Source organism: Cupressus sempervirens, chromosome 11 (genome assembly GCF_028749045.1).
Source record: "Cupressus sempervirens isolate cs-2001-9-10 chromosome 11, ASM2874904v1, whole genome shotgun sequence".
NCBI classification, from domain to species: domain Eukaryota; kingdom Viridiplantae; phylum Streptophyta; class Pinopsida; order Cupressales; family Cupressaceae; genus Cupressus; species Cupressus sempervirens.
The window spans coordinates 335,057,588-335,083,473 of record NC_143128.1 but is presented as its reverse complement, the minus strand read 5'-3'; the positions used below and the strand labels follow the sequence as shown (position 1 = coordinate 335,083,473).

The window sequence follows — 25,886 nt, the reverse complement described above, 5'->3', positions numbered from 1 at the left end:
ACCTCTAATGCGTTATTTGGGTACCACTATTAGACTTATTTATATATCATTTATGAAGAAATTTGACCACAAACAACCATTTTTTAATTTTTAAAAACTATTTGAAATTCCCTCTTTGCACATTAATTAATGAATAGCAAGAAACTGAAACATTTTAACATTTAACTTAATGAATAGCGAGAAACTGAAACGTTTTAACATTTAACATATGAGATGAACAAAAAATTTAAGGGGCGGCTTGATTTGTCCTTTATTAGTCAAAATCGACAAATTTTCAGAAGGAAAACCAATTGCCATCATTTTCGAGGGCGGAAACAGGAATACAGACTCATCTGTACCTTTATGCCAGAACAAATAGTCAGAAATCAATAAGAAGCCTGAAGAAATAGATGTACACTGAAAGAATAACTATACGGCGAATCGAATAAGCAGAAACGGTACGGTCTACATGAAATCGGCGGCCTTACCAGTTCTTAAAATTCATACAGAAGAGATGGCGTCCATGGCGACAAAGAGGTTAGCAACCAGAGTATTAACCAGAGGAGCAACATGGACCCGCCGGATACGCTACACGATGCCGGCTGCTTGTCTTCTTGTGCAGGTTCCTTTTCCGTTTCTTTCGATTACAAATGCAAAGAAGCTTTGATTGCAAGAGGAGCGATGCTTAAATTTGTTTATAATTTTAATCTAACAGATGCTCGCTGCACTATTATTATTATTATTCCAGAATTCGCAGAGCGTTTCTGGAAGCTTCACGGTGGACCGGAGTTCTATTTCAAAGACTGCCTTGCAGTTTCCCCACGTTCCCGCATGTTCCGTTGTGGGTTTATCCATTTCTCATTGTGCAATGTCGTCGTCATCATCGAGTGATGCTACTGATGACTGTGTTATTTCTGCTGACTGGCTTCATCAAAATCTTAGGCAGCCCCATATAAAGGTGCATTTCGTTTCCCTTTTTGTAGAATAAGGATAAAAATTTAATTGTTTTGAGGTTGGATTCGATCTCTGGATTTTCTCGTCTCGAACGAATTCTCGATGTCATCTTTTTCTTGTAGAAACTATGACAAACCAGCTAATACGTATTTGTTAGATCTTATTTTAGTAAATTCTCTGCTCATTTTCATTCCTTCGGCGCTTCAGTTTTTTTTTTTTTGGCGAATCTTTGGGCGACGTTACATGCTGCCTTTTGTGGTAACTTGTTATGCTTAAATTAGGTTTAGTTTGATTATGGATATATGCTGGTCGAATTGAAGTGCTTGACCAACTCGGAGGTTATTTTAGAAAGTGATTAAAACAGTCGCTGAGGGTTAAAAAGGAAACTTATATCGACGGAATCCAAATCCAGGGTGTAGTGATTTGATTTGATTCTCTGAAACGCAAGCTAGTGCCGAAGGTAGGCTGTTAGCAGAAAGATCCGCAGGGCCTCACCGATCTTATATCTGTATCACGCTTATTCTTTCTCTTCCTTTAGGGCCGGGCTTCGTATCGAGTGAGTCTTAATGGACGAAAAGCTTGTCGATAAAGATTAATCTTTGGCAGTACTCTGCTAATCACACGAAGAAATAAAGCACATAAATATAAACCTACTGCTTGTAGAGAAAGAGGAAGCTGTGAGAACATTTTTCTACAAATAAAGGAATAAATATTCAAACATCGTGCTACTAGAGAAAGAGCATTCTTTAAGAATATCTTGCTACAAATCGATGACACATGAAGAAATAAAATATTATGGTACAGATTGAACATCAAATGAAGAGTAAAAACATATAAATCTGGTGCTAGTAGAAAGAGAGCAGTCTTTGAGGATACTTTGCTACAAATTGAACATCACGTGAAGAAATAAAACATATAAACCTAGTGTTAGCAGAGAAAGAGCAATATTTGAGAATTCGTTGCTACAAATTGAACATCACAAGCTGAAATAAAATATTTATTGGTTATTGAGGAGTTTGGAAAGAAGTATTATGAATTTGTATATATAGGAATATGTGCATCTCTCTCTCTCTCTCTCTCTCTCTCTCTATATATATATATATATATATATATATATATATTGGCAAACTACTACGATGGGCGTTGCACCCTTTGTATTAATTAAGATCAAGTACTTAATGTATGCTGCAGGATTCGAATGGCCATGGCCTCCACCATCTCTTGGAGGTGATAGATTTGTGTGGATAATACTTGGCGGTCTTCCCTTATTGCTTTGATGCAAATATCAAACTTCCAATTAGACAATGGATTGGAAGCGATCACGTTGATGACAAGCATTGAATTTAGCCTTTGATCTGTCATGTAGCCTTAAATATCACCCTCAGGGATGACAAGGTGCCTCCATTCTTTTGATACCCACTTGTCCCATGTCGAGTAGAATTTGCACTTTTTTATTTTGGACCACAATACTTTGGAACTCACTTATGCCTATCTCAAACTTTGTTGAAATCGCTTCTAACTTTGTTTCAGATTTCTTGAGGATCTAGGCACTTCTCTCATGCCATAAGTGCCATAATACCATGGTTGGGGATGACGTCCACAGTCCACTCCACAGTAATCTTACACCTATAGTTGGCCACCCACAAACAAGACCTTCAACCATTTGGGTAAGGGGCCTTCCAACCCTAGCTTCTGCTGTAATCTCCTCCAAACCTCTTTAGCATGATCACATTGCAGGAAGATGTGATCTAATGTCTCTTCGGCCTTCTTATAAGTATATCTTTGTTGTTGTTAGTCATAGCTTCTCTTTCTTAATTCTTCCAAAACTCGCTTTCTCAAATTCTTGTTTCCATTTTGCCTCTGATCTGTCTTGTTTATCTCTTATGTTATCGCCCTTAGGGATGATAAGGTGCCTCCATTCTTTTGATACCCAACTGTCCCATGTTGAGTTGAATTTGCATTTTTTATTCTGGACTGCAATATCTTGGAGCTCACTTATGCCTATCTCCAACTTCATTGAAACCGCTATTAGCTCTATTTCAGATTTCTTGAGGATTCAGGTGCTTCTCTTATGCCATAAATGCCATAACACCATGGTTGGGGATGATGTCCACAATCTACTCCATAGTGATCCCACCCTAATTGTTGGTTACCCACAAATGAGACCTTCAAACATATTGGGCAAGGGGCCTTCCATCCCTAGCTTTGACTATAATCTCTTCCAAACCTCGTTAGTATACTGACATGGCAGGAAGATGTGATCTTTTTTTCCTTTGGCCTTCCTATAGGTAGGGCATCTAAAAGGGCTTGTGAACTTCATTTGTTGTAGTCAATCTTCGACAAGCATCCTCTTTCTCATAACTAACCTTGCAAGGGCCCTGTCTTTTGGCAGAATATCTTTGCTCCAAATTGGTTTGTTCAGCCAATGACATTTTTCCTTTTCCAATCTTCAAACTATATATTCCAATCTAGCCAAATAAGCCCTAGTGTTTGTAGGTCACCATATAATAGTATTTATGTTATTGTTAGTTATAGCTTGTCTCAAAGTAACGAGAATCGGAATCGTATCGGAATCGGCACGGTCGAATCGAATCGTGAATCGGGGGTGAATCGCCGGTGAATTGGCGATGAATCGGCAAATTTGAAAAAACCCTTTAAATGTAGAGATTTTAACAATTTAAGACTTATTTCATGCACCCTTTATTGAATATAACTTAAACACACTATAATATCATCAAATAGAAGTTGAAACTTAACATATATAAACATGGAAGTTTGTGTTTACCACATGGGGTAAAGAGTTTTTATAAGACAGCTTCACATCCAACACCTACTCCAAGTACTTCAAAGCATATCACCCCTCTCGAAAGGCTTGCTCTATTGTACTCTCCACCATAGACACTCCATGCCTGCAACAGCTTCAGGTCTCATCAACTGGTGAGACTTCCCACGACTGATAACCGCAGCGACTGGGGGTCTAGGGGGCAACGCCCCCAGTGGGGTCGAGGGGCAGCGCCCCCGTCGCCAAAACCAAATTTGCAGTCTGAAACCCACACAAAACTATATGGAACATAGTGTTTTTGTGATTTTCTTCTGATCCCACACTCTTTCTGGGAACCGCTGATGTTTTACTACCTGATTATGTCTTTCCCTTCCCTTGGGCATCATCCATTATGCATTCTAAACATTTTTTATTTGTCGTCGTTTTTTTTTTTTTTTTTTTATAACCTATGGTTCTTCTTTTCTCTTCTCCTCTCTTCTAGTCATGCTTAACAATTAGAAGGCCCTTTAGGGTTATAACAAAGAGGAAAGGTAAAAAAGAAAGCAAAAAACATAAGTGATTTTTTTATTATTTCCAACTAAACATGCATGCTGTTGCCAGCCGATTTTTGGTGATTTCTAATGGCGATTCAGGTGATTTTTTGAGTGAATCGCCAATACATGCGATTCAGGCGATTCACCCGATGAAATCGCCGATCACGATTTCCGACTCCGAAAAAATCGGGGTGCATGAATCTGATCGCTGAATCGGCAATTCACGCGATTTCAGCGCGATTCTCGTTACTCTGGCTTGTCTCATTCCCAATTCTTCCGAAACTCGCTTTTTGAAATTCTCATTTCCATTTTTCCTTTGATCTATCTTGTTTATGCCTTATGATATCGCCCTTAGGAATGATGATGTGCTTCAATTCTTTTGATACCCAATCACTCTGTCTTGAGTAGAATTTGCATTTTTTATTCAGGGCTACAATATTTTGGAACCCACTTAAGCCTATCTCTAACTTCATTGAATTTGCTTCTAATTGTCTTTTAGATTTCTTGAGGATTCAGGAGCTCCTCTCACTCCATAAGTGCCATAATACCATGGTCAGGGATGATGTGCATAGTTCACTTCATAATGATCTCGCCCCCATAATTGGCCACCCACAAACAAGACCTTCATCTGTATTGGGTAAGGGGCCTTCCATCCCTAGCTTTTGCTGTAATCTCTTCCAAAACTTGTTAGCGTACTTGCATTGAAGGAAGATGTGATCTAATGTTTTTTCAACCTTATAGAAAGGGCATCTAAGAGGGCCTGTGAACCTCATTCGTCGGAGTTGATCTCTTGTAAGCATCCTCTTTCTCATAACTAATCGTGTAAAGGCCTTGACCTTTGGCATAATGTCTTTGTTCTAAACTAGTTTGATCGGCCAATGACATTTTTCCTTTTCTAATCTCAATACCATATATTCCAATCCAACTAAATACTTCCTAGTCTTTGCAGCACACCATGCACTCTATCTTTGTTGTTGTTAGTTATAGCCTATCTCTTTCTTAATTCTTCTAAAACTAACTTTCTCAAATTCTCATTTAGCATCTCGAATTTCCTCTATGAAACTTATTCCCATTTGGTTAGAGGACTTAATTGGATATTTTTTGGCAAATTTGTTGTATAGCTCCTCAATTGCTCTCTTAGCTTCCTCAAAGCCTTCTATTGAAGATAACACCGAGCGATTGTTCTAGGAGTCATCGTCCCAACACAATCTCTATGACCATTACCAATTTTTCGTTGTTAGGTGGTTTGTGATTATTGGTCTACACTTGTGCATAAAGTTCCAGATAGAAGAGACTTTTGAGGGATTAGCTATAGTTAGGATTCCTTCTCTATCTCCATAGTCCAAGTATTTTTGTTGTAGAAGTTTACAACATACAATGTTTGTACACATAGACATTTGCCAAATTAATTTTTGGCCCTAGAGCTTGGTCTTGTAGTTGAATCTCTCTCACTACAAGCCTTACATCGTCTTTGCCCTTTGTGATTTCTTCCCAAGCCACTAAAGGAATTCTGTAAGTTTCATTTGCACCTTCCTATAGAAATGGCCTCTATTGAGCACTCAAGTTTTTGGCCATGTTGCTTGTTACTTAAATGAATGATAAAATTTAAATTAGAATTGTCGCAATTATCGATTTCAACATGGATATCCTGCCAGCCAAGTAAGCCATTTCCCTTTCCAACACATAGCTTTCTTCTCACACTTTCCACTACATCCTTTCATAGGTCATCTCTCGTTGCGTCATCAAAAAGTGGGATCTCCAAGTATGTTGTTGGGAGCATTTCCACATGAAAGTTTAGTGCTGCTGTAATCCTTCTTCAGATGATGTTTGGAGTGTTGAAGAAATTTATCCTAGATTTTTGTTCATTCACCATCTAACTAGAGGCTATAGTGCAATCTGACAGGACTTTCCTCATGGCTATTACTTCTTCATTTGTTTCCTTTTCTATTAGTAGGGTGTCATCAACAAATAATTGGTGCATGATTGAATCTAGTCCTTGTACGATTTTTATCCCTTTCCGACTTCCTTTTAGCACTGCATTTCAAATCATATAACTGAGTACATCAACTGTGATAATGAAGAGGAAGGGTGACAATGGGTCACCTTGGCCTAATCCATTTTCCCTTCATGTGGGAGGAGATAGTTGGGGTGGGTGGGAGGCCCGTCCTCTTGCATGGGCCCTTCTCAGGGGTTGGGTGGGTGGTTAAGGCTCCTCCTACCCCGTCATTGGTCAAACGATTAGACTTACAATTCTGATTCGAGCACCAATGAGCTTTCGATGTTGCTTTCTATTTACATAGATATGGATTGATATAACGTGTCGATGTTGAGTTTGAGGTATATGTCATCAAGAGTTAGAGATATAGGGTCTATAAGTATTGGCATTTCAAAGAAGTCACGGGGCACACCATAGATCAAGATCTATGTTACACAAGCATATGTTTTTTCTTCTTAGGGAACTTGTTTCTGCCCCCGAATCGTTCCGGGTATATTGGGACGAAAAGGGAATATCCCCTTGCCATTCCTAATTTCAAAGAATATGAAACCATATGAAATGAGCCTTGACATTTGGGGATGGTGATCCCTCCCTGAAACACCTAGGGAACACCCGTTATGTTCCCAATCCATGCTCAAAGTAAAAAAGTGTCCCCAAAATGTTCAGATGGTTTTTGTCATTAAAAATTACATAAAAACTCTGTAAAAAATTCTTTTTGCCAAATTGACAATGTGGGAGACCATAAGGTTCAAAATTTGAAGACATGCCTGCAGATAATAAAATTTGTGATTAAATATTTGGCAATGAAATTCAGGATTAAATATGTTTAATTTTTAGATATTAAAATACATGAAAATAGACTTCCTATTAATAGTAAGTTTGTTTAAACATAAATTTAAGGAAAACTGGGACATAGTGAAACTTACTAAAAATAGACATTGCTAAAAATAGCAAGTTGTTCCAAACTAAAAAATAGGTCATTTTGGGATGCAATGAAACTTACCAAAAATAGACTTACTAAAATGTAGAAATTTCCAAAAATTGAAAGCTCATTAAAATGCTCAAAATTTTATTGGAATCCTTTTGAATCCCTTTGAAAGATCAATTACTTTTTGTACTCGACCAAATTCATTGTTTTTATAAGATTTTTGCTTTAAGAACCAAGGTATGTACTATTTTACTTCTATACTTAGCAAGAAGGGCTCAAAGCTCACTCAAAACACTAGGAACTTCAAGAGAGTAATGCCAAATTACCAGGAACAAAAGCCAGAAAGATCAAGTAGACTAAGAAGTAGTGGGTCCCTATGTTCTATAGGGCGATGTATGAAAAGGTCACAACAAGGGAATTCCCCTTGACCTTGTTGGAGGTGCTGGCCCTAGACCCCCTTGTGCCTCAACCCTATTTGGGTATTGGCCCCAAATTCCCATTAAACTATAGCCATGTAATAGACCAATGAAAAATTGTGATCACAAAATCTACAAATTACACATCCTCTATTGCAAATCTCTACATCTTCATAGTCAAAGCCATAATTAAGGATTATTATTTTTATACATTCTACAACTTGTTTGGCAACAAGTATTGCGATAAACAAAGTTGGAAAGCTATAGTCATTATACAACTAAATAGGAGTTAAGTCATGGTTGGCAAGATATGCCTTTTTCATAATGCAAAAATATATTCACAATAACAACTCATAAAACAATCCCATCTAAGGTGAATTTGGAACATAACAAGTTCTTTTCACTTGACCTCTTCTCTTTGTTAATGAGTTTGACAACAAAACATGTAGTCTTGAGGCATTAGGCAAATGTTAAAAATAAATCTCTCATTTGAATATTCATATCATTAATTCATGCTCACATGTATATATAAATAAACTCATAATTTTTATAGGAGAAAGAGATGGTAGAAGGACAACCGCGAAGGAGGCTAGGGTTTCATCATAGAGATCAATGGCAGTCATCGGACAGGGACTATATGTGGCATCAACGAAATGACAGAGGTCCCTTTAGGAGGCATAATAGTTTCAAATATGGTGAGACAGATGGGGGCTATTCGGTTTTCCCTTCGATTTGGTCTAACCTAGAGCATAATCAGAGTTGTCAGTCAAGAGATATGACCATTTTAGTGCCCAAAAAGTTCCTTTTTGGTGCAACAACATGAATTAAAAATATCATGTTATATTTGTAATTTGACTTTCAATTTTTGAAAAATATAACTTAAATTCACTTTATGTTATGTTTTTAAGTTACTTTATCTTTTAAATTTTCACTTAAAGTAACTATAGTGCACTTTATGTTATAATTTAAGTTGAGTTACTTTTTAATTTTTCACTTAAATTGACTATGTAACTATATAGTTCTACTTTAATTTTTTATTTTAAAATCAATTATTCATTTAAATGTTACTTTTTAAATGATTTCTATATGTTATATTTTAAATATGATAGATAAATATTGTTTATGACCCATTTAGTAACATTTTTATAAATTTAAGTGAATTAAATGACTTTAAGTTATCAAAAGTGGTCATTTTACATGTCACTGCATATAAAGTTCAACTTCGTGGACCTTTTTGATGTAATTTCATCAAAAGGTTACCAAAAGTGGACCTTTTTGATGTCACTATGTCAAAAGGTAAGTTTTTATGTCTTTGCATCTAAAATGTGAGATGTAACTTAAAATGTGCAGTCCCTTCTAAAAGGTCCGATTTTGATTGCTTGCACATTTTAAAATATGCTATTGACAAAAAAAGGTCCAATTTGCCTTCTTGAAAGATTTTAAAACATGTTATGCACCCAAAAAGGTCCGATTTTAACTAAAAGCATGTTTTAAAATGTGTCTTGACCTCCAAAAAGTCTGATTTTGAAGAAATGCATGCATTTGGCCTCCAAGAACCCGATTTTGGAGATTGTGAGAGATTTACTTGATAGTTTTTCATGAGATCTTGTTCAATAGGGTCGTTTTTGCTTGGCAATGAATTTTCTAACATCAAAAATGGATTTATCTTGCTAAAAAAACATTTTTAAAACTCTTTCCAAGGTTACATTTTTGGAAAAATCTTTAAATAAATCCATTTTGAGTGGTTTAAATCACATTTTTGCAAGGAAAAGAGGCATTTTTGCATCTTTAATCATTTGCAATACATCTTGGCTCACATTTTTTCACTTAGAAGCAAAAAACGAATTCATTTCATGCCTTTTATGAATCACGTTTTTGTTAAAAAGCCTAGAAAATTGGGGTTTTTATCCACTTTTTTGCATTTTAGAGTCATGTTTTTGCATTTTGATCCATGTATATACATTTGGGGAAGTTGTTTTTGCATTCACAAGTCAAAAATCACTAAAAAACATGCATTTTTTGGCCACGTTTTTGCAAAAAACGGCCCAGATTTTTGCATTAAAAACTCATGTTTTGTTCAAAAAAACATAAAAAATGACTTTCAGTCCATACATTTGGATCAAGAGGGGTCGTTTTTGAGTTTTAATGCATGCTATTGTCTTTGGAGACCATGTATTTGGCATTTTCATGTCAAATTCAACCCTTCATTGCTCATTAATATTTGTTAAATGCAAGTACGAAAAAAGTCAAAAAGTTGTTTGAAAATCCGGATTTGAGGGATAATTGGTTTTCAAGTCTATAAAACTTTCTATTTTGGCTCTTTAACCGCCAAGTAAGTGGACATTTTCAAACTTGCTCATCAATTCAAGCTTATCTTGCTATTTCCATGCATATTATGGCTTGTTATTGCACACTTCTCCATATATATGCCATGAAAACTGCATTTTGCCTTTAAAAATGATGAGAAATCTCATTTTCACACTTTTGAAATTTTCCCAGATTCCAAATTCGAATTTGCATGTTGAAGTGCTTTGGTTCTTGACATGTTTGAGTCACTTTCCAAAGGCATGTGTTTGTTTTGTGCTTTTTTTTGTGTTTTGCTTGTTTGCATTTTGGTTTTTTCACCATTTTGGAAGAAATTGCAAGTTCTTTCCCAAGAACTTATTGCTTCATCCGAAAGCATCATGACATTTCACTTCCATCTTCCATGTCACGACACTTCGCATCTCATCTAACAAATGCGATTACATGTTTTCTATCTCATTCACCATCCGCACATGCATGTAATCCCATTTTTCGCTTTGATTTTCACTCATCTCACTTTCCGCATCCATTCACACAACATGATTATACGAAACGCCTTACATGTAATTGCATCTCAAAGGTCCGATTTTGATTAAAAGTCACTTTTTGAGAAGTCAAAAAGATGTTATTTTCATTTTCCCATGTACTTTGACTTCATCTTTTCACCAAAGATGACTATAAAGTTCATTATTCCTCATCTATTTTCCTTTTCCATCTCTCTATATGCTTTCGCGCCTCCATGAGCAAATACACGCTTTTCCATTTTTCGTATCTTTTCATATTTTGCACCTCATCCCATCACCCGCACTTACATGTAAAGCGCATCCTCCATCCGCATTTACATATCATCTCAGTTTCCATTCCTCATTACATGTTGCATTTACATGTAATCCATTTTCGTGCAATGACATCTTGAAAGCCCAAGTCACTTTTTAAAAGTCAAAAGTGCTCATTTGCACATATTCTCATGCGCCAAGCACTTTACTTCAAAAAAGAAAAAAAGAAGGAGGTTGTAGATGCTTGTTAGAAAGTTGATTCGAGTTTATATCCGGACATCATCAACAAGGTTTTCAAAGTGTCAGAGAATCCAGAATGTGTCAATCTACAAAGGAGAATTCACGACAACTTGAGCGAGAAAAACTTGATCACATCAAGTTTTCAAATGACAACGGACAATTTATCAAAGAGAGTTAAAGGTTATCAAAAGACGTGACACCATGGTTATCAACGTGAATGTAGTGGTACAAAATACAAGAACTTCCGATCCTGTGATTATCCGGGATTGCATCGTCAAGTACAAGGCCTTTCAGGACAATCCCTAGGATTGTTTCAATTCTCTTCCATCTTCTTTCTTCTTCTTTCATGTTTGTAATTGAGGAGAATGTATTACATGAAAATGTGTAATTACATGTAATACAACTTACATGTGTAATTACATGTAATACGAGTTGCATGTACATAAAAAGATGTAATGTGTGTTGCACATGCAATTGCATGTAACCCTATATTATCTCTTTTAGTTAGACTAGGTCAAAGTTGGTTGAGTTGCTCCCACTTTTTCCTCCACCTTTTTTTCAACTCCTGTGCCTATATAAAGGAGTGCCCCCTCATTGTAAAAATCATCTTTTGTTGTATGCAAGAAAGCTTTGCCACATTTGTGCAAGCATAACTTTGATTGTGTAGTACAAATTTGGGAGAAAAGTGAATAAAAGAAGCAATTGGATTCGAAGCTTTGACTGGGAGCAATTGTGATAGAGCAGATTAAGCTTTGACTATAATTTGTGCTTATTTTCTTGATTCATGTTATTATTGCGTGTTCAATAAAAGAGCATAGTGATTTAAGAAGCAATTGGAGCCGAAGCTTTGACTGGGGGCAGTTGTGGAAATATATAACTAGAAGCTTTGTCTGTAGCTTATACTTCTTTCTTAAATTCTCAAAATAGTTAAGTTATTCTTACTTTTAAGAGTCTTTGTGTCCTAATTGTAAAGCTTCTTCATATAGAAGTATGACCAAACTTAGAGCCAAACCGGTACATTTTCAGCTAGCCTTTGAGTTAGTGAAGGTTTATCGGTATCACTGTTTCTAGCTCTTGATAGAAGTGTAGTTAGAGATTCACCCTACCCATTACTCACTCTACGAGTAAGTGGATTCTTTCTTGAAAGAGAAGAAGAAAGGATATTGGTAACACCCATTTTATGATTTCTTGCTTACCTTGAGTTGATCCAAGGAACGGTGAGAAGGGGGAGCCTTCCCTTTAAGGTAGGAGAGACTCTGTCTCACACGTTGTGGCTGGTCATCCTATTTTTCAACTGGATTTTACTCAAAACTGTCCGTTGCAAAATATCCATCCAACAGTCTTGACTCAACATAGAAAGATTAGATTCATTGAATAGCCATTTGATTGTGCAATTTAAAAGTAATGTACGGAATTTCATGGACACATTCCTTTCTGCTGTAAATTCGAAAGCAGTTAAAATGAACATATAGCAAACTAAAAATGGAAGGCTACCCACATAACCTGGTCTGAAATAAAGACGTGAGTTTGTGCTTGACTTTAAGCAACTGATTCCTTTGACGTGAGCAATTCGAATGCAAATCTCAGAGAAGATATGACTTATGTTTGGTCTGAAATCACTTGCAACAAAAGGGAAATAACGTAGGAGAGCAGAGGTAAAATTGTGGGAAATGAATAATCTCTTTGGCTTCTCCCAACTTCTATAAATAAAGAGGCATTCAAAAATAACAAAGGCTTCCAAGAAGCCATAACTCGTGAGTAGTTAAAAGAAGAAGAATTGTCTTCTTGCATTATCGATAACATATGCCAAGTTTACATTTCGGCCTCTTATAAGGGAATAAAATAAATATGGAAGAGAACTCGAAGGTTACTAATCAAAAAAGATAATTTATAAACATATATATTTACTTGCACTTATATATATATTTTTTATTAAGATGGCATCATATTTAATGTTTATCCAAGGTTGTACCTTTTAATTATGTATATCTAAATACATGTTTCACCTTGAAGATTAGTTTGTCCTCTTATCCACTCTTGGTGTACACGCATTTAAATGTATGTATTTTAATAGATATAATTTTGTATAAAATAATACTATGGTGTCACCTTATTTTTATATCTAGGTGCATGTACATATATATGTATTATATAGAAGTGATGAGAATGTCGATCATAAGCCATTAAAGGTATGTACTTTAATTAAGTTAAGATCATTAATGTTTTTAATGTTTATCTAATAGCTTATGCGTGTCTAATGTGTGTATCCTATTATGCAGTCGCTAGGTCCTCGACCATGGTGATTCAAGATTCATACCCATTTGCCCAGTGATGGTGATGCTCCTGTGCCCAATTCTTTTCTCACAATGCTTCCACCCCTTTGATGTGCTCCCTACAAGGAAATTCTCCGTGGTTAAATCATATTACCATAATAAGTTATTAATCATAAATAATCATAACGGCTAACCGCCTTTTCAATTCCATGAATTCATGATAAATAATCAACTAGCATGTTATCTTCATATGAAATTATGACGATTAACCATCTTAACATTTCAAAGGATTATAACAAATTTAATTGTCAACCAACTACATGTGAACCTCAACGGCGATATGAATATTTTAAATTGGGTCAAAAAATTGGGATGTAACAGGTATAAAGATATCCATATCTCACCCATGAGGAACTTGGAGAGCTACTTTGACTCGGTAAGGGATTCTAGTGGGCTGATTATGGATTCTGATTTGGAGGAACAGTTTGGTGAGGAAGAAGATGATGTTCTTGGTCTAGATGAGATTTGTGTTTTAATAGAAAAAGATCATTATCCTAGTGAGATGCGACTAACTCTAAAGTTAAAGTTGGGGAAAAGAAGAAAAGATGTAGGAAAAGTAAGAAGACTTTGCTCATTGAAGCTGGCAGTGCAACGAGACAGAGCAAATTAAGATTGGGAAGAGGCTATCCCTCTTTCCGGAAGCAATGAAGCTCCTTTTTGTGGAATGTTAGAGGTTGCAATGCCTTGACAAACTTGCTTGATCAAGAGGGGACTTGATCAAGTGAAATCGGACGTCATTCTCATGCAAGAAACAAAGATAAAAAGGAAGATTTTTCTTTTATTAGGCGATGCTTTGGTAGATGGAAGAGTTTTTGGACTGAAGCTCAGGGAGCTTTGGGGGGTATGGGACTCTTATGGAAAGAGGAATCAGTGAATGTAGAACTTGTTTAGAATATCAGCATTGGCAATGGTTTAGAGTTTTTTACAAACAACTTAATGTGGGTTTTAATCTTATAAATGTTTATGGTCCCACCCAAGACAGACAAAAAAAGTACTATGGAGAACTTTGTTAGGAGTGCTTCAATTAGTGGAGGAAGAAATGACTATCCTTGGAGGGGACTTTAATGCCATCCAAAGTCCTATGGAGAAGAGAAGTGGAAGAGGATGGATATCAAATAGTCAAATAAATTTTAGCAATTTGTTAACAGATAATGGGTTCTTCAACATTCCTTTTAAGAAGGGAGAGTTCACTTGGACAAGTAGAAGGTAGGGCTTTGTGAATATTGTAGAGAAACTTGACCACTTTCTATTATATGGGGATTGGTTAGCTAACAAATGGTCATGCGAGGCAGAGATCCTACCACTTTTTGGGTCAGATCATTTCCCTATTGGTGTGAATCTAGGGGAAGGTTTTAAAGATTTAGTGGAACATTGGTGGTTAAAGGCCCCTTTGTTTGAAGGTAATTAAGCTTTCAGAATTTTCAAGAAACTGCAATATTTGAAGGAGCAATTGAAATTTTGGAACAGAGAACACTACCATAATATTTTTGATAAGAAGCTATCTTTAGAGGCTTCTTTAAAAGATTTAAATGAAAAGATCATCTGCTTGGGGATGCAAGTGGAGGATTTTGAAGAGGGAAAACTTCTAAGGATTATGTAGAGGTTTTAGCAAGGGAAGAGTTCTTCTGGAGGCAAAATCTTGAGAAACTTGGCTTAATGAAGGAGATAGGAACACAATTTTTTTTCTTAACTTAGTAAAGATGAGAAGGGCTTTAAATAAGATTTATTTTATAAATTCAGGTGAGGGACAATTGTTAACTACTCTAGAGGATATAAATAGGGAAGCTATTACTTTTTTTCGAAGTCTAGGACAAAGGAACGAGGTTCAATGAGCTGATTTGGAGGATGTTCTAGGGGTTATTCAAAAGCAAGTTTTTGACAGTCAAAATGCAAGGCTCCTAGAGAAGGTGTCAGAGACGGAGGTTAAAAAGGCTCTTTGGGGTTTGGGAAGGGATAAAGCCCCAGGACCTAATGGCTTCTCAGCCCTTTTTTTCCAAGAATTTTGGAATGTAGTAGGCTTTGAGGTGTGGGAAGTGGTGGAGGAATTCCGTTAGGAGGATTTTGTTTTAAAGGATCTAAATAACACTTTCATTGCTTTGATCCCCAAACAGGAGGCAGTAGCCACTTTTGAGGATTTCAGACTGATTGCTTTGTGTAACAATGTTTATAAGATTATCTCTAAGGTTATGGCAAATAGGTTGAAAAAGGTTCTAGACTTTGTGATCTCCCTTGAACAAAGTGGGTTTTCTCCTGGGAGATCTATCTATGAAGGAGTGATTATAGCCCATAAAATGATTCACTCAATAAGGCTGGGAAAGCTGGAAAAGATGATGGGTAAAGCTAGATATTAATAAAGCTTATGACGAGGTAGATAGAGATTTCTTATTGAATGTTCTTCTGAGATTTGGTTTTGATGAGAAACAGGTGGCATGGGTGAGGAGATGTATTTACACACCCCACTTCTCAGTTTTGGTTAATGGAAGTCCTCAAGGTTTCTTTGAAATGCATAAAGGTATTCGACAAGGGGATCCTCTATCCCCTTTTCTATTTATTATCATGGTTGAAGTGCTAGGAAGATTTATTACGAACCAAATGTTGTCTGGGTCCTGGATTGGAGTAAAGGTTGCTGAAGGAGTGCAAGCAGTTTCACATTTACAGTTTGTTGATGACAATTTTTTAGTTGGGATGCTTCAGAAAGAGAAGCTAGAGTTATGGGGAAAACTCTAGATCTTTATGGGCGAGTCTTTGGACAAAAGATTAGCTGGAACAAGTCAGAAATTTTCTTTTTCAATGCCCCTATACACAAGCAATGAACCATTGGAAGAATCCTTAATATAAAGTGTGGCTCTCTTCTAGGAAAATATTTGGGCATCCCCCTCTTCCAAGGACGGAATAACACGGACTTGTGGAAGAATTTAGTTGAAAAGTGTTTTAAAAAGATGGAGGGCTGGAAAGGTAGGTGGCTTTCCCTTGTAGGGTGCATTTTTATGTTGAAATCTGTAGTTTCCGCACTGCCATTTTTTTCTATGATGTGTTTGAATATCCCAAAAAAGGTGACAAAAATTATAGGTTAAAAAATGAGGAAATTCTTTTGGAGTGGAGCAAGGGAGGAAGAGAAGCATCCATTATTGGCATGGTAAACAATTTGTCAGGCAAAAAGGTATGGAGGGGTAGGGTTATTAAGATAATATCTTTAATATCTTTATTAATATATTATCTCCTTAATTAAATACTTTCTATAATGGTCAACTACTTGTCTGTAGTTCATCTTTCAGTGTAGATAGGAATGTTTCCTATCCTGTCTTCAGTTTTGTTTCTAATTTTGTCTTTAGTCTATGTTGTTTCTTTTAGAAACAACGTCCTTGTAATTCTTTATAAGGAACACATTTGTTCCTCTGTTAATCAATCAATTATCCAAAAATCCGTTAATCTGCCAATTCTTGAATCTTGTAACATGGTATTAGAGCATCAGTTTTTTGAAAAACACAGGTTTTGGCATCTGGTTTTTCTCTGAAAATTGCATTTTTTTTCAGCAAGCTTGTGTGGTATCAATTGTTTTTATTGACTCTTGGCTTTGGTCATTGTTTCCACTTGCGACTAGAAATTTGCGGCTTTTTGACTCTCGGCTTTGTGTTTTTTTACAAACCTTTGCACTTGTCAAATCCGCCATTGTTTGAGGTCAAACATAGTCATTTTCAAATGGCTCTGTGTTTTCTAATAAAATCAAATACCAACCATTGCCAAATCGACCATTTTTTCCAGAAAATCAACATTTCTTTTTTGTAGATTTGATCTCCATGGCCGCTGACTGAATTTATACTCAAAACCCTAATTTTTGGGGTTGGAATTTTCTTTTATTGCAAAGTCTTGGTGGGTTTTTCGAGAGCTCAACTGGGTTGTCGTCCATTTTTTCTGGGTGCCTCATTTTTCATGCCTCAATTTTCAAGCTAGCAGATCCAAAAACCGACAACAAATTCCTTTTGGGTTTTTCGAGCTCTCTTCTGGTTCACCCCTTGATTCTTTTGGATCTTCCGTATTTTTGCCTTGAAGAACATGCCTTCACAGATTTTCACAGTTTTTCATTGAAACACGTGCCATGGCATCTCTAACAAATATTCTGCTCAAGCATAATTCAAAATTCAATGGTCACAATTATGGAACTTGGAAGCAATGCATCATTGCAATTTTTGAATATCGGAACACCGATCAACTTGTTCTGGGTGTTACGAAGTGTCCGACTTCTCTGGGTTCTGATCAAGGCGAAGCTGCATTTTTCGCCTTTTGAATCTATTTCTGTTTTTCTGGGTTTGTTGATTTTCTCCTTAAAAATCATTTTATGTTGTCTGTAGTACGCAAGGTTGCGTTAGATTCTGGGTTTTACCATTTTTTCCGCAAAAACGGAGTTTTGTAATTGCAATCTGTTTTGAGTCATAGCACTCTTTTGGCAAAGCTTCTTGGTTTCATCATTCTGTAGATCTAGGGAGGGTCTCAGTTATCACAGAATGTTCCAACATCCATACATTGACCATTAAGGGAGGGTATTAAGCTAATATCTTTAATATCTTTATTAATATATTATCTCCTTAATTAAATACTTTCTATAATGGTCAACTACTTGTCTGTAGTACATCTTTCAGTCTAGATAGGAATGTTTCCTATCCTATCTCTTTTGTCTTCAGTCCAGATAGGAATGTTTCCTATTCTATCTTCAGTTTTGTTTCTAATTTCGTCTTCAGTCTACGTTGTTTCTTTTAGAAACAATGTCCTTGTAATTCTTTATAAGGAACACATTTGTTCCTCTGTTAATCAATCAATCATCCGGAAATCCGTTGATTTGCCAATTCTTGAATCTTGTAACAAGGGTTGCGAGATTGGCAAATGATGAACAATGCTTTGGGAGCAAAGTTAGTTTGGAGTATTTATAAATACTCAGATCAACTCTAGGTAAAGATCTTTCAAGCAAAGTATCTAGACTCACTTGAACCAGAGAGAATTCTAACCATTAGGAACCCTCCTGGAGGATCAGCTATATGGAATTTTATGATTTCTTGTAGACTTGTCACAACAAAATGTGTCCTGGAAGGTAGGTGATGGGGAGAAGTCTAAGTTTTGGGAGGATTCGTGGAATGAATATCCTATCTTGGCTGATAATCCACTATATGAAGAGATAAGGGGGGTTTTAAACCGTCTTTGGGGAGCAAAAGTGGCAGACTATATGCAAGAAGTGGAAGGACCTTTTGGGGTAGAATGGAATTGGAAGAATTTTGAGGGAGTTGAACTTCCAATTCTACAAAAGGAGCTTTTGAAAAGGTGATTCTATGATAGTGATAGAGGCAATTAGACTAAATCAGATTCATGCATGACACCTGGTTAATCTCTTGCAAAAGGTGAGGGAAGTTTTAGATAGTTTTGTAGATTTTAAAGTGAGCCATGTCCGTAGGGATATTAATAAAGAAGTGGATGTCCTATCTAAAGAGGCAACACATTTTGAAAACATAGGAAATTGGGAGTTCAAACGTTTTGATTTATGAAGTAGATGGTTAATAGCTACATAAGGCATCCTCAAAATTTATGATGATAAGTGATTTATTAAAAAGGTGGACGTTGAATGAGGATAGTGTTATGATTTTTCCTAGGGTGCCGACGAGCTTTTGTAGGAATTGACAAAGCTATAATTGCACACAAGACAACTCAAGCGTGCAAATGAGCTTAAATTGGGAATGAAGCTAGATTTGAGGATGGATTTATTGTGCGAAGGACAAATATAGTTATAGCTTTCCGAGTTTCAAATTGTAGAGATGGAGCCTACCTTCACCTTTCAAACAAAAAAGCAATAGAAAGCCCTTTTCGGGCCAGTGACGGATCATAGACTTAAACTGTTGTTAAAATGTCCTTCCCAGAGAGTAATGGAGGCAGTAAAGAAGACGCTGGGGCCTCTTTTCTAAGAATCAAAACATCATTGGAAAGTTAATGTCGACATAGTGGCGATGATTCTGGCTTGGGGATTGGAATTAAATGAGAAAGAGGCAGAAGTGTTACGGGTGATGGACTCGCTTTTCCCTAGAGAATTATTTTTTGGGGTGGAATCATTGATAGAATGGGCTGCCCCAGGGTTTGGTTTTGATTACAGTAAGTGCTTTGCAAATGTGGAAGAGGGATGGAGATTGGGCGTGACTATTTTCTATGGTGGTCAGCATGGTTTGATCAGCAAACTTATAAGGAGAGAATAGCCGTGGCATAGGGAAAGCTGAAGAGGGAGATAAGGCACTTTCAAGAAGCCAAGGGTAAGCAAGTTTTTGGCTTTTCAATGGCTTTTCCCAGAGGTTGACGCTCTGCAATCCCTCGTCGCTGAAGGATGAGTGTTAGGGTTTTCTACCCGTAGAAGTAAGTGTAGGTTTTTCCTATACTTTTTTGGGTTTTTTGAAGCGATAACAAGAAAGATAAAAGAGCGGCTTGTAGGGGGAGTTGATGACCTCCATTTTTGAAATGATGTTTATGAAAAAGCAAAGAAGGAATAACAAAAAGGAGGTTTTTTTTGTCACTTACCTGTAGGTGATTAGGTAACCCAAGAATGGGGCTATGAAGTGGTGAAAATGGAAGAAGCAATTCCGCCTCTTGAAGGTGATGTAGGCAAGACAGGGAAATGAATTTCCAAGGACTCATCCCTGACATAAACGGTCTGAAAGAATGATGGCTATGGTGCTGTTTCTATAGGCATGGGAAGCAATAGTTTTTTTTTGGATGTCGTTTCGAGTGGAGCAAGGACGGAAGATGAAGATGATCAAAGGAGGAACGCTAGGGACAACATGTGATGGTGGAAATGCAAACTAAAGTGGACTAAGTCGATTCATGGTTTTGACCAGGTGGTTATGAGTGGTTTTTGAAAAGGATAGATGGCAGCCATGGAATTACAGTAGCTTTTGCTTGATTAAGGTTTATGTGTATTAGGATGGCTGCGTTTTAACATGTTTATGTGTATAGGGGGTTATGGACTTTATATGTTTTAGAAGTATGTGTTAGCCTTCACTCATGAAGGGACTGATTTATTCTTTTTATAATTTCTAATAAAAACTAATATTACTGACCAAAACAAAAACTCATAATTTTTTTTCAATTACCCATGCTTACAAAGGTTCTATGATGTCTATGATAAAGGTTCATCCATGTTATCATACAAATGGTTAAGTTTCCTTATATCTCAAAATAATTCTTATTTGGTTTGTAGTTGTCCCTTGTTGTACCCTAAAACATTGCCAGGAGAAGTCCCTATACTGGAAACACATCCCATTTTCCTTGTCTTGGAAATTTTTGGGGACCATAAATTTTATAGTTTGATTGACCACCATTTTCCTTGGAATTTGACGAGGTGTACTTTAAAACAAGAAACTTGTTCAAAGAAATGTTGATAGATTGGAAGAGCAAATGGACCTTGAAGATACAACTACAATGATGTTTGGAGGCACTTTAAGAATGAATCACTTCCAAGGAAGATAATGCCAAAAAATAAATGTGTGCCATGATACATACAAGACCCACCTTAGGATCTAAGGGTGCATTTAAACTAACCAAGTATGAGAACTGGAAAATTCAACTTGGACTATTTATTGAGGAACATCTATTTGTTGTAGATCACACATACTAGAGCATAATCTTGTTACCTATTTCAATTTGAGTCTAGTCGTAGACTCACAAGATATCAATTTAGGGCCCTATCATGCCCCTTTTTGCTGCCATAGAATTAAATTATAAATAATAAGAAAAATTGAAATATAACAAAAATAAATCAATATTAATAAAATATAATAGAATAGGATTATAATTTAAGTTTAATGAAAGGTCAAGAGACATGCAATGGAGAATAGAAGGGAGGAGTTCATTTGAGAGAGAATTTAGAGGAAGGGAGAAAACAAATGAGGAGAATTAAGAAAGAATTTCAATTAATGGAAAGGAAAGAGTAATACAAAGGAGATAAGAAACTAAGTCCTTAAAAATAGTGGAAATGATGAAGGGTTGTGACTCGTCCAAGGGTGGTAATTGTGTAAGGTTGTGCCTCTTTCAAAAGGGCAATAGTGATGGAGGGTTCTGACTCTTTTTGATGTCCCATAATTGGGTTTAGTCTCAGTTATTATCAAATTAACACACATTTGATAATTATGTCCCAAGCTAAGGGATATAAGGTATTTGAAGTTTAAAAGAACTTTTTTTTTTTTTACCAGTTTAAGTTATTTGTATATTTGTTTACTCTCATATCCAACCTTATTACTATTCTAACTCAAAGGAAAAAGGAGTAGTCGTTATCAAAGTTGCCTAGATACCAATTCCAATGAGCTCTCTCAAAGTTTATAGATCCAAGCCCTAAAGCCTTTCTTGGGACTTTGCCTGTAAGGCGCTCAGGGTTGCTGATTCCCACCCTATCTTGAGATAGATAGCCATTTCTTGGATTTATACAAGCCCCTCTTTGGAAGTATCACAACCTTCTCTTCTTAGCCAAATAGTAATAGGTCTTGAGTGTGTGTGTATATATATATATGTATATATATATATGTAATATCCTGAATTGGATATTCTCCCAAAAAACTCTCAAATAACTTTCAAAAAAGTAAACAGTAAAACTTATGCAACAAATTTCAGACTAACCACTAATTGAACCAACAAATGCTCATATCAATAGTCTCAGAATCGTCTTTGTATTATAAAACCAACAATACAATAGCTTCATAAACTCCAATCTTAAAAACAACAACAATTGTCAGATTGGTGGGCACTAGAAAAGAACTTGTAAATCCATATGTGAATTCACCACAGCTTATGAACCAAGTTTGTGTCTAATCCATCAATGAGCCTGAAGGTTTCATCCTTAAGCTCTACAAATGAAAGCTGAATGGTTCTAAGTTTCCCCAAGAGAAAACTGAAATCAAATACAACATCGAAGCATGCTGAAATATTCCAAGCTTCCTTGTTTTAGCTTCAATCTGCAATTTCCATTTTGCCTTTTTTCTGTCTTGTTTATGCCTTATGATGTCGCCCTAAGGGATGATGAGGTGCCTCCATTCTTTTGATACCCAATTGTCCCATGTTGAGTAGTGTTTGCATTTTTTGTTCTGGACCGTAATATTTTGGAACTCATTTATGCCTATCTCCAACTTTATTGAAACTGCTTCTAACAATATTTCATATTTTTTGAGGATTTAAGCGCTTCTCTCATTCCATAAGTGTGCCATAATGCCATGGTCAGGGATGATGTCCATAGTCCACTCTACAGTGATCCCACACCCATAGTTTGCCATCAACAAATGAGACCTTCAACCAAATTGGATAAGGGGCCTTCCATTCCTAGCTTCTGTTGTAATCTCCTCTAAACCTCATTAGCATACTCACATTACATGAAGATGTGATCTAATGTTTCTTCGGCCTTATTATAGAAAGGGCATCTAAAAGGGCTTGTGGACCTAATTTGTTGGAGTCTGTTTACCGTACTGGTAAAGAAATCAACGCATACAGACAATGGAACACAAACAACAGAATTATAACAGCAGAATTATATTTGTATATGCCAGACATACATTATGCTTCATCAAATAAATTAGTAGAAGATGCTTTACAATGGTCCCAGACGGGATATAAATACTATTCGCCGAACCTTACCAAAGGAGTCCATCGGCCACAAACATTATGTCCGCTACAAACTATTTACCCGTCGGCTATAGAACACAGAAACACCGACGACAATTACCCCGTCGGCTACAGAAACACCGATGACAATCACTCCGTCGGCTGACATAATTTCTACCGACGACATCATCCCCTCCAAAAGAAAAAGTCGTCTCCGGACGACAATTACAAAATATCTGAGATAAATTAACAACCAACATACATTAACGGAGTGACTACAACAAGAGAAATCTGCTTCTGTCACATCACTTCCACATTCATCCCGTTACATCTGTAGCCTCTGCTAACACAATACTGCCTCCTTAATGAAGCTGACCTTGATAGCCACCTGTGCTGCTTTCTTTTTTTTCAATTCCTCGGTACCTTGAGCCAAGTGTTGCTGCATTGCCTCCAACTGGATGATTAGCTCCTCCTGAGCTCTCTACGCATCCACTAAGACAGCCTCCCGACCAACACCTACTCCTAGTGCCTTTGGTACACAGAAAGTCCATGCCTGCAGCAACTTCAACTCTTCTCAACTAGTCAAACTCCCATGACTGAGGGTCCAGGGGGCAACGCCCCCGCGGGGTGCGCTCCTTGTCATAGTACAAGGCGGGGTGAAGGGGCAGCGCCCCTCACCGCCAAGACCAAATTAGCACTCCGAAACTCACACAAAACTGCATAGAACACACCATTTCTGTCATTTTCTGCCGATTCTACACTCTTTTTGGCAACCATTGATGCTTCCCCTTCCCTTTGGCATCATCTGCTACTCATTCCGAACAACTTGAATCTGTCATCGCTTTTTTTTTTAAACCACCGGCACGTCACTTTGAGCCCAAATACCACCATCATGGCCGATAATTGCAGCTGCAGTCAGACGATTACCCCGCCCCAGATTGCACATCAAGTGGTCATCTATATACGCTGGCCATGACATTTTGACGGATTGACATGAACAAGAGATTCATTTCCGCAGGCCTCCATGAGGGCATCTCCAGTATTTTCCATGGGCATGTTACATCTTCCGGCAAAAAGAATCCCGCGGCTTTTAGAACCACCCGGCGGACAAAGGGAATCAAACTCGACACTTCCGAGGATTCAATCTTCGGATTGGTTTACAATTGAACAAAAAAATCACCGCGGGAATATTGTTTTACACCTGTGGGCGGCTTCCTAATTCGCGGAAACTTACCATTGTGCTGTAGATAGGGATTTTGACATCCGCGGAGTTGGTTATGCTGGCTGTGGCACTGCTGCATTGAAAAGAATCTCCGCTTGACTAGGAAAACCCCGTGGACGAGCTGCCGCGGGCAGGTGCCCGCGGAGCACCTTCCACGGACAGGTGCTCGTGGACAGATGCCTGTGGAGCATCTCCTGCGGACCGGTGCTCGCGGAGCACCTTCCGTGGACAGATGCCCACGGAGCACCTTCTGTGGATAGGTGCTCGCAGAGCATCTCCTGCGGATAGATGCTCGTAGAGCACCGCCCGCGGACAGGTGCTCGCGGAGCACCTTCCGTAGGCGCCTTTTCAATTTAAATTTTTTTTTTTTTTTTCCAAATTTATTATTTTTTTTTCCAAATTTTTTTTCCTTTTTTTTTTTTTTCAAAAAATAAAAATATAGAAAAATACAGAGGTACCTCAATTTTGCCTCTAGGCGTCGCCATTCTGCAACGACAATGACGAAGGAGCCCTCAGAGCATTCGGCGACGACTTCTTCAACGACGGCGATAGCGTCGGATCATTCTACAACAATTTCTTCAACGGTGACAGTGACGGTGATGAAATCTTTCGGGCGTAGTATGTTTTCAATTTGGACCCGTTGACCGCCTGAGGGATCTCTTCCCCATCCAAGGTTGACAATTTAATTGCTCCATTGTCGCCGACTTCTCGGATCTGGTATGGTCCGACCCATTTGACTTTGAACTTTGTCGGCTTGATTTCATTTTGCCCGTCATACTTGAGTACCAATTGCCCTGGTTGAAACCTGTTGAGTTTGTCATGCCATGCCTTATGTCTGTTCTGTGTCACCTTCGTCGCCCACTGTGCCTGCGGTCGTCGCGCATCTAGCTTATTTCCTTGCTGTCGGTACCCTTCAAGTAATTTTATGGTGCGATGCATTCTTTTCTTCATGTGCGGTCCATTCACCGTGTACCGGACGGTGGAATTTTTCTTTTTTCTGGGTTTGTATTGTATGTCCTTCCTTTCTTCAGTCGTAACCTCCTTTGTGTTGTCTGCTTCTCTGTATTCTTTCGGACACTCATTTTCCTCTTTTTTCTCACCTTCGTCGACCCTTAGCATATTACAACTCGGAAAGAGTTCGTAGTCTTCTATTTGCCAATGGTAAAGACCATTCACCGAGTCCAAGTCGTCGTCATTCGATCCTCCTAGTGTCAATACTCCTTCGTCCGGTTCCATTCTCATCTTTCCTTCATCGTTATTTCTTTCGTTGTCACTGTCGCCTTCACCTTTTGAGTCTGACGATGCTGCCTCCTCACCTACCATTTGTGTGTGCAGGTCAATTATGAATCTTTTGCCTCCGCGCTCCATTGATAGAGTATTTCATTTCCAATCATGTTTTACTTTTGCTTGCACCAACCAATTCTGTCCCAAAATAGCATCATATCCTTTTCTTTTCAATGGAATGACTAGGAAATCCAATAAAAATGGTTGCGTTCCAATAGTTACCGGTTGCGCTTTCAAGATTCCCAACGGTTTGATTCCATGTTGGTCTGCCATGAGCAACTGAAATGCAAGTGGCCACAACGTCGGCTTTCCCAACTTCTTCCAGGTATCCTCCAGCAAGACATTCATGCCGAACCCTCCGTCAACAATTGTGTCTGTCAAAACATTTTCCAAGATCCCCATCTCGACGACCGCCGGATGTCTTCCTGTCGTGAGCGCCAAAAACATTGGGTCTGTTGCCGTCGCTTCCCTACTGTCCCTTCCTGTCTCTTCCGTTGCTTTCGAAAACAGTGTATGATTCAAAATGG

The 25,886-nt window shown here is 37.6% G+C and overlaps 1 protein-coding gene across 2 annotated transcripts in view; it reads left to right on the top strand.

The window, feature by feature from the left end:
* Positions 1-380: 380 nt before the first annotated feature.
* MST1 (mercaptopyruvate sulfurtransferase 1) overlaps positions 381-25,886 on the top strand; it is a 203,792-nt gene continuing 178,286 nt past the window's right edge. The window contains exons 1-2 of one of the 2 annotated variants that reach the window (XM_089811480.1): positions 381-601; positions 728-937. In XM_089811480.1, the coding sequence (XP_089667606.1) occupies positions 449-601; positions 728-937 (363 nt within the window). In that variant the 5' untranslated portion in view covers positions 381-448. Of the gene's footprint in view, positions 602-694; positions 938-25,886 lie in introns of both variants that reach the window. The other variant, XM_089811478.1, reaches the window with a different exon arrangement.